General features: G+C 32.3%; 1 protein-coding gene across 1 annotated transcript in view; it reads right to left on the bottom strand.

Moving 5' to 3' along the window:
* Positions 1 to 8,890, bottom strand: part of LOC140434600 (protein takeout-like) — a 28,505-nt gene extending 19,615 nt beyond the window's left edge. The window contains exons 1-2 of the mRNA XM_072522981.1: positions 8,705 to 8,890; positions 1,090 to 1,182 (exon numbers count right to left, since the gene is read on the bottom strand). Of these exons, the coding sequence (XP_072379082.1) occupies positions 1,090 to 1,182; positions 8,705 to 8,759 (148 nt within the window). The 5' untranslated portion in view covers positions 8,760 to 8,890. The remainder of the gene's footprint in view (positions 1 to 1,089; positions 1,183 to 8,704) is intronic.
* Positions 8,891 to 10,236: the final 1,346 nt, after the last annotated feature.

Raw genomic sequence — 10,236 nt, forward strand, 5'->3', positions numbered from 1 at the left:
TAATTACTACATCAAGATACACTAGACATACATTTCAGGTAAGACCTCTTAAAACCCCATTAGACGTTCCACCCAATCTCCATTAGACGTTCAAACGTAGCTGGAGCGTTACAAAGACCAAATAGTAGAACCTAAAATAGCTGTTTTGTGTCGATGATTAGGATGTACTTCTAATTGTCAGTAGCCGCTTTTTAAATGTAGAGTCGAAAAGGGCGAAAAGTTTTGAAACGGAGTTTAATAAATACTTAAATACGGAGTAATTTTGCATCACTTAAATCCTGAGAAAATAAGTTAATTCAGTTGCTGTATTTCTATTTAGACTAGGGTTAAAATGGTCAATAAAAAAGTGATGCCAAAAGCTCCACACTCACCACTAACGTTTTATGGAAAGACGCGAAAGTTAACGATGTTACTCTACAAGAACTATTATTCGCTGACCAACTAATCCTAGAAGCTGAAGCGAAAGCAAAAATTACAATTCATTAATATATACATAAACGAACTAAGAGAAATAAACATGAAAATAGCCACCATGGAATACCATAAATGAACATAAAAATGAACGACAAAAGCAAATCAATAGTAATGGCAACATCAAAGAAACATGATCTGCCAAATTTTAACCTTAGGTCCAAAATAGCAGTTTATATGAGTAATTAAATTTAAAAAAAAACATTTTTTCCCGTATTTTATCACTTGTTCTTGCATAGCGGGCAACAGATGCTCAAAAAAATACATTTTTGATGTAAATTTTCCGCTGAACACAATCCTCGTAAAATTAGCCTAACTATCAAGGAAAATTAAAAATTCGAAAAGATGTAGTATACGAAAAACGAAGGTAATAGCAACCTTAGTAGCGCAAACAATAGAAACAATTATGAGAGATAACTAGAATGGTCTGGTCATATACACAGAATGAATGATAAAATACTGGCAAAAAAGTATACGAAGCCAGGGGACAGAGAAAACAAGATTGTTCTATCGCAAATTCTACCTAATTTACTGTTTATTGATTAAATTAATTTTAATTTTTGTAATAATAAAAGTTGGGTATCTTTTCTGATTAGTTTAAATTAGATTTGAACATACCTGAAGCTAAAACTCGCATGCCGATTTCCATTGATTTTTGTACGCATGTGATAAAATCTGGTTGACTTCTGTGACATCGTGGAATAGCATCAGCTGTAAAATAGAAACTATTTAAATTTCTTATAGTCTAGGCGCCAAGGGGGTGGGGGTTGCGTATGCACTTTGGACTATCCCCTCGGTACCTTAACATTTTTTTTTATGTTTTTTGGTAGGTACATAGATTCGATTTTTTGGGGGTACTAGGCTAAAAACCCATTAGATAATGTGTTACTAACAATTTAATTGTTTAAAAGATTGAAAAGATTATATACCTATCCTAAACAATTAGAGATATTTACTTTTACCAAAATGAAAATTGTTCCTTTAAAAAAAATGAACGAAATGGCGTTTGGTAAATTTTGATCCAATTGTTTGAACGGGGTTAAAAAAAATTTAGTAATATAGGCATTCGATGGGGTTTTAACTCAGCTTTTGTACAATGTAATTACCTTTCCAAACCGACTTATTTTAAATGTAATTGTTTCTGCTTTCACCCTTATCCGGGCAACACATTTTACTTACGTAACCGGGCAACTCGGGTCCGTTGGGCCCACCACTGTTCTTGAATGTACACTTCACATTTACCCATATATTTCTAATATTCTTTTTTGATTTTTTATTAAAGTTAAATTTAAATTGTCTAGATTAAAAAAAAAGGTGATACTATAGTATGCGGTCTACTTCAAGGGTGCGATCTACCTGAAGGGTTTCTACCAGACCCAGGCGAAACAGCCGAAACCTAATAGAACTCCATTTATTTTCAGATAAAAAGAAGCTCCCCTATATCGAAAATTCTAAGCCTCCTTTACGACTTCTTATCGATACAGGATCCACAAAATCTTTTCTAAATTCAGAAATAGCTTATTCATATTTTCCAAATTTCATAAAACATGAACCTTTCATAAAGTAGAAACCCTCAATTTAGAAGAGTGATATCATAGTTTAAACGCGGAATATCCTCAAATTTAAATGTACACAGCGGCCCTCGAAAACTGCCTGTTTTCTTGATTGCAATTTGCGTTTCCTCATAAGAAATTACAGAATATATAAAGTAGTTTATTTATTTGTGCTTCTCTATAGTAGACTTGACCAGAAGTTGTCGTACAATGTAGCCAAATCTTGTTCACAAGTAGTAATTATGGTCATACAAAACCTGTATTCTTCCATGCAGCAATTATTACCGTCATAAAAATACAAAAAAACCTGATTTTTTCAATAGTAAAAATTAAGCACAAAATTGTAATGAAATAAATTTTATTTATATGTTCCGTTTCGTTACATATTTAAATTTATAAAATAAAAATCGATATTTTAAAACAATATTTTTCAATCGTTTGGCAACTTTGGAATTAGCGACGGAATTCCGTTTCAATTCAGATCCACAAAAAGCCGTAAGACTAGTTTTTGTCGAGCGAGTGCCCATCAACAATAGGTTATTTACATTGGCGTTTCTGAGGGTAGGGTATTTTATGCGATAAGTTTGTGTTATTGATAAAACGTGTTATTGATAATACGAGTGTTATAGTTTGTCGTTTTATAGTAAATTTTTAGTTATATTCTGTGATTATTTGGTTTGAGTTTTATTGGAGTTGGACGAAAAACCGAGTTGTTCCAAGAGAAGACTGCAAAATTCTGATGTTGATTCCAAAAATGAAATGCCGCAAAAGAGACGGAAAATGTTAACGTCCGAAGAGAAGGTAATAATACGAAACGTTTATGAAGGAATTGTCGGCAGAAAAATGGAATTAAATGTTAGCCAAGCGGTCGACTTTTGTAGCAGTTTAACAAAAGTATCCGTTAGCTGTATTTATCGTGTACTTAAAAATACATCGGAAAATAAAAAGCAAGAAAAAGGTAAAACTAGAGGTAGGAAAAGCATTGTTTGGATGACGAGACAAGGAATATTATACGTCGAAAAATTCATTCATTTTATTTTCGGAGTGAAATTCCAACACTGAAATATATTTCTCAAGAGCTCGAAAACGATGACTCCTTACCCAAAATATCTCGTAGAGTCTTAACCAGGACCATGCGTGAAATGAACTTTCGATATGTAAAACTCAACAGAAAAAGTATGCTATTAGAAAAAAATAAAATTATTGTGCGGAGAAGAAAATATTTAGAAGAAATACGCAAAATTCGCAGCACTGGACGCAAAATATGTTATTTGGATGAAACCTGGATTAACCAAGGTTGGAAAAGGTCATACAGTTGGAAAAGTTTGGCAAGATTTAAATGTCAAAAGTAAACGCGAAGCATTTATAGAAGGCTGATATACAGGATTAAAAGCTCCATCTGGAAAGGGACGGCGTTTAATCGTCACCCATATAGGAAGTGATACAGGGTTTCTTGATGATGGTTTTCTTCAATTTGAGTCGAAAAAAAAACAGGTGATTATTAAAGAAATTGAAAGGGAGGATTCAACAATGGCTTACAGAAAAGGGGATTGCATACGAAGAATCAATGCTCAAAATTTAGCTCCTTGACATTGCACGGTTAAGGAAAATTGAATATCTTAAATATGCTGTAGATGAAACTGCAAAAGATTATGGTGTCAAAGTTCTGCGTCTACCACCTTATCATTGCGAACTTAATCCCATTGAACTTATCTGGGAGCAAGTGAAAGGAGAAGTAGCACGCAATAACAAAACGTTCAAATTAAACGAAATTAAGAAACTTTTGATTCAAGCAATCCTCCATGTAACTCCAGAGAAATGGGCTAAATGTATAGGCCACATAATTAAAGAAGAACATCGTATGTGGGAACTTGACACTTATATAAAAGTTTTACTAGAGCCAATTATAATTACACCAGGTGGTGAAGATAATGACAGCGATAGCAGCACTGCATCTTCAGGTTTAGACAGCGAATAATATTTTCTAATAGTTTAATAAGAACATCAGCATAAAAAAAACCAAAAATAAAAAAAAAACGAGAAGAACATAGTAAGTGTGTATAGTGTTTGTGTTTAAACACATCAAACATTATTTTTATTTTGTTTTTATAGAATTTTATTTTGTTTTATAGGATTTTATTTTGTTTTGTTTTATACTGTTTAAGTGTTTTGTTCATTTTATTTAATATGGCTCTTGGCGAACACCCATTTAAAAAAGTATCGCGCCACAAGACATACCTCTGGGGTGGTGTGGAAACTGTCTTAAAATTTGTTTTAAACAAATTTCATTGTGTAACTCTTTAAGGACGGGTCACGTCAAAAGACGTTTTAGCATAACTTCCGCGACAGCCAGTTGGTATCAGTAAACTTTCTGCAAAATTACTTCTTTTTTATAGCTTTTTGTTTGTGGCATTCTGTATTTTTAGGGGAATGTAGGGAATGAGCCACAAAATATTTATTCATATGTTTATTTATTGACGTTTCGATCTCTATATCCAGAGACCGTTTTCAATTATACAAATAATAGTACTATTTATTTTCTATGGCTTTTCGCTTGTCGTTCTGTATTTTTAGAAATGATGTTGGGAATAAGCCAGTATACAATACAATATATACAATATATTTATTCAAATGTTTAATTTACGGACGTTTCGATCTCTATAAAGAGACCGTTTTCAAACATACAAATGACCTATATATTTATTTTTCTATAGCTGCTTGTTTGTGGCATTCTGTATTTTTAGGGAGAAGGTTGGACATAAGCCACAATATATCTATTTACATGTTTAATACATTGACGTTTCGATCTCTATTCCGTTTTTAAAGATAGAAAAAAAAATAAACAATATAAGATTATAAAAATATATAATAATAAACAAATAAAATAAATATAACTATCATTTATATCTTTGAAAGCGGTCTTTGGATATAGAGATCGAAACGTCAGTAAAAACTTGTAAATAAATATATTGTGGCCTATTTCGAACATTAATATTTGAAAAATAAAATATAATTAACGTTAAAATAAAAGTAAGTGTACGTCACTGGATTTCCAAACAGCTTTCCGCATTTCTGGGCCTTTAAACGATGACTCACTCTCTCAAATAGTGAAATTAACAATAGTTACATCGATTTTTCAAAACTATTCACAAAAATATTGTGCTGAAATTCCTTCATTTCCAGAATTTAATTTCGAAAACCAAATGAAATTTTATCTGTTTAAATTCCACAAAACTTTTGATGGTCTTATTGGCCTCGACAATTTAAAACTCTTTGAAGTCCAATTAAATTTTCCTAAATCACTTCTAGTTAGAAAAAATTCTACAATCCCAATTAAATATTATGAAACAATTAGCTAAGTTAAAGTTCCAGTAAAAGAAAAAAATGAAACTATCATTATACCCAGATAAATTTTGCAAGGCGTCGTAGTACGAGAATCTCTTACCAACGCCGAAAACCATCTCGCTTGGACCGAAATTGCCAACTTCACGTCAGAACCTATTCATCTTTCTCTTACGGAACCAGTTGATAGGAAATATACATCGAAGATTTTCATATATATTCTATGGAAACAACCTCCGGACCAGAATACAGCCAAGACATCGACGACTTGATTAAAACCGAACATCTTAACTAAGAAGAAGAGGAAAAAGTTCGCCGCCTATGCCAAAAAATTTTTGATATATTTTACCAACCAGACACTCCTTTAAGCTTTACCAACGAAGTTAAACACCATATTAAAACCAAAGATGAAGAACCAGTATATACGAAATCATACCGGTACCCATATGTTCATAAGCAAGAAGTAAAGAAACAAATATCTTCAATGTTATATCAAGGCGTCATTAGACCGAGCCAATCACCATGGTCATCACTCATCACCCATATGGATCGTCCCAAAAAACCAGATTTCTCCGGTAAAATAAAGTGGAGAATAGTAGTAGATTATAGGAAGGTCAACGAGAAAACAATAGAAGACCGATATAAGATTCCTCATATTACCAATATCCTCGAAAAATTGGGACGATATCCTATTTTGGGAAGAAGACATTCCCAAAACAGCATTTAATGTGTAAAATGGACATTACGAATACGTAAGAATGCCATTTGGACTTAAGAATGCTCCGTCTACGTTTCAACGCATGATGGACAACGTATTAAAAGGACTCCAAGAAGAGATCTGTCTCGTCTACATGGACGACGTAATTGTGTATTCAACATCACTGTAAGAACACATTGTAAATCTCACAAAGGTATTTCAACGACTAAGAGAAGCGCGATTAAAACTCCAAGTCGATAAATGTGAGTTCTTAACAAAGGAAGTTAATTTTTTAGGACATGTAGTCACACAAGAAGGAATAAAACCAAATCCAACCAAAATAGAAGCGATCGAGAAATATCCAATTCCGAAAACAGCAAAGGAAATAAGAGGATTCCTTGGTCTCCTTTAATATTACAGGAAATTTAATAAGAAGTTGCTGCCTATCAGCACCGAATATTCCGGAGTTTTACAACATCAATTGCGACTTACTAAAACAGCAAATTCAACAAGTGGAATTAATATAAATAAAGCATTGTAGAACCTCATTTTTTAGTCTGACAGTCTGACATTAATGTTATAATAATCTGTTATATTTGTATTTGAAGTTTGAATAATATATTTTGAGTTGTAACTAAAATGTTTGCTAGTGCAAATAAAAGTTTATTTTGAGTGTTCATGCTTTTTAAAAAAGTGTTTTCCTTCCAAAAGAACATTCATAATTCCTGGTACCCTCAAAAAGTCGAATATAGATATGAAGAAATATAAAAAATTAGAGAACTACATACCAAACAGAAATTCTGTATGCTCTTTTCGTTGCAGTATGGTAATAAATATGGGACATAAAGATACACTAACTACACAGTTTGAAAAATCAACAATCTAGATTGTTAATGTTTTTGATTTGTTTTTGGTTTCTTATGATAAAAAACAATGGTAAAACGAGTGACGTAATGAGATGACGTGAATCAGATTTAGCTATAGCACTAGAAAGTATATTCGAAAAAAGATTTTTCATTTCTAACATTAGGTGTGTTAAGTTAATTGATTACACTTGTCAACACATATTTTGTAACACGGAAATTGTTTAGTAGTGTAGGAATCAGGCCTTTATTCGGTGACACTACGAATTGAAGGCCAATTTAAAAAGAAGAAGAACTGTCAGCTGTCACTCACTTTGACATGACAGGGATTGGCGGGTTTTGAAGAGGATGGTTAGGTTAAGTGGAAGTGACCACGCTTTGATGATTTATGATTAAATTATGAATACTGTTATGTACTCTGTGTTACGTAGAAAATAAATGTAGTATCCATATCCGGTCCAGTATTTTATTTAAGAGAGATCCCCCACAGTAGTTCCAATATGTTTCGGCATTTTATAATCAAAATTAATTAATATGCTTTTATCACCCACCAATCTTGAGTAACCAGCAATTGTATCTTGAAAATAGACGTGAGATATCAATATTTTTACATTTTTACATTATTTTCTTCATTTATAAAAGTATACTCCGATTGATTGTGCATTACCAACGAAGTAAAATGTCTAGCCTGTGTATCTACTACTAAACTAACTTTCAAATCGAAAAAACTTACTTTCATCCCACTTGTATGTAAAGCTTACAAACTTTATTTCGGTGTTAAAATATAAAATCAAGATAAGTCATGGATCCCCATATATTTTTTAAGACTTGTGTAACATTATCAACAGCTTGGTTAAAAGCTACAAAAAGTCGAATGTGCTTTGCAGTACCAATAATATGGAGAGAACTGACAGCCTATGTTATAGACTTTAAATTATGTCTTATGAAGATTTAGGGCATAGGACTGAAGTCCAATAATACTGTGCAGTATTCCTATTTACCGTCAGCTATTTCCTCCCGTCGAACATAGGAGCAATCTGTCTATCTAAAACAGCATAGACTTTGAGTGTAGACGAAGAAGAACTTGAAAGTTTCAAGGTTCCATCTGGTGATAAAAAATTAGACGAGGAAATAGACAGTGATCCACTATTTCAAGAATCAGAATGTTTCTCAAAACCCTTGTAGACATGTAAAAGCGTTACCAAGATAAATGAAGTCCTCGTTTGCTGACATATTACTTAATGCAGACATTAATCTGTAATTCTCTAGCGAATAAGTATCGCCGTATTGATATATTCCCCTACACTGCACAATTCTTCGTAGGAAATAAAGTGTGGATGATAGAAAAAATTCAAGTTTATTCTCTGTTTTCTGATGATATTGTACATAATAGCCACCATGGTCTATCAATGTCACAAAAAGTTGATTTTTGACCAGTGTTATTCTTCATACCTGATGTCACACTAATATTCGTAATATTTCTATTATGTTTAAATTATCCTTTATGCATTTTTTTTTTCTATTTCATAGGAAAATTAATACAGAATACAGAAAGTCTCAGTAATCGAGAACCAGGAAATTGAGGACTATACAACCGTAAGATAGTAATACTGAAAAGTCATTAATAAAGAAATAATATCGAACTAGAACTTCAAAAAGGCGTACCGAATACATAAACGAATGCTTTCATATAATGAAAATGTAAAAAATAACACGCAGATTTTATTACATAAAAATATGGTATGCTAATAATTTGTCAAACAAACCAAATAACTTACGTAGTTTTGATGCAAATCCAACGGAAATACACAAGATGAGTAAGCACCACCTCATTTTTTTTTTATTTTTGATAAGCTTTCACTATGAAACGTTTAAATATGTATTGGCTGTTCGTGATTGGCAAAGTTTACATTAAAATGTAATAATTATAGAATTATGTAGATACACATATTAAAAACATTGTTTTCCAATTTTTTTTAAACAAGCTTTGTAATTGGTTGTTGCAGAATTAATTGGTAGTAACTATTGCTGACGTTATATTTCCATTAACAAATTGACTTTTGAGATCATTACTTAAAACAATAATACAGTGACATGAATGTCAAATGAAATTGTTGTCGTGCTCAACTAATTCCCGGCAAATGATTCTGTATTACCCAGATTCGAAGAGAAAATTAGTATGTTCTAATTTTTAAATATATTTTCTTTCTCTTTTTTGCATTAAGATCTGCAACTATGATCGTGATGCCGTTTTTGGGATATCTGTCGAAGACAGTCTCAACTTCGTCACATAATTGATCTTTGACATTAGACTGATGTTAAAACACTTAACCTCTGAGGCAAAAATAATAAATTCTTGGGCTTATCCGTAATTAATGATTGGTCTTGTGACAGATTGAATAGATATCCCATTGTCTCTTTTGGATAATTCCTTGGATAGTTATCTTACTTCTTGCATATTTTCAGGTTTATAAAGTGTCCGCACAATTCATGTGTATATTTTTAAATCTTTGTACTTACAGTAGACTTCCGTAACTTTAGCCACCTCGGGACTGGACCCTAGGCCGAACTTAAAAGTGCCTATCTAAAAAATGCCCATTATATTTGTAAGGATCTAGCAAAAACAAAACACTTGCACATTAAGTAGAATACAGGACAGAGAAATACTTTGACATATATTTAACACATATAATGAAAAGACAGAAGGTGACAAAAATAATACAAAACAATACTTGCAGAACTCTAAGCCTAATAAAATTTTAAAATATTGGTGGTTTCGCTTCTTAAACATTTAAAAAAATCAGTTATTTCTTTCTGAATTTTTATTTCTAATGATTTTTTATGTGCAAACTCACGCCACATTTTATTAATTATTAGATCGATAGCAGTTGCTTCTTTTTGCTGTTCGATGAAAATAGTTGCAAAGCTGCTTTATCTTTAGCGTAACTTGTTTTATTTTCTTCATCTTCCTCTTCACTCTCAGCAGCGTCTGTTTTATTATCCTTCTCATTTTCCTGGTGAATGACACACTCGACGATTTCGTCGTCGTTTAAAACCTCGGTGTGTAGCTCTTTTTTAAAGTTGATCCACTCCAAAACATCTTCTTTAACAATGGAACTACAGTTCGGTAGTTGCTGAAGGTCGTACAATAGAGCTGATTTGTCATCAGGTTCGTTAAAAATAATGTTGTTTGGCTCATCTGCTAATGTGTTTGCTTGGTCAATCTTACCTTCTATATTTTTCCAAGACTTTACAAACGTTGACGTTGGTATTTCGTCGTGTGCCGACATCTACATAGCAGCCTTCATAT

Source organism: Diabrotica undecimpunctata, chromosome 2 (assembly GCF_040954645.1).
Source record: "Diabrotica undecimpunctata isolate CICGRU chromosome 2, icDiaUnde3, whole genome shotgun sequence".
Taxonomy (NCBI): domain Eukaryota; kingdom Metazoa; phylum Arthropoda; class Insecta; order Coleoptera; family Chrysomelidae; genus Diabrotica; species Diabrotica undecimpunctata.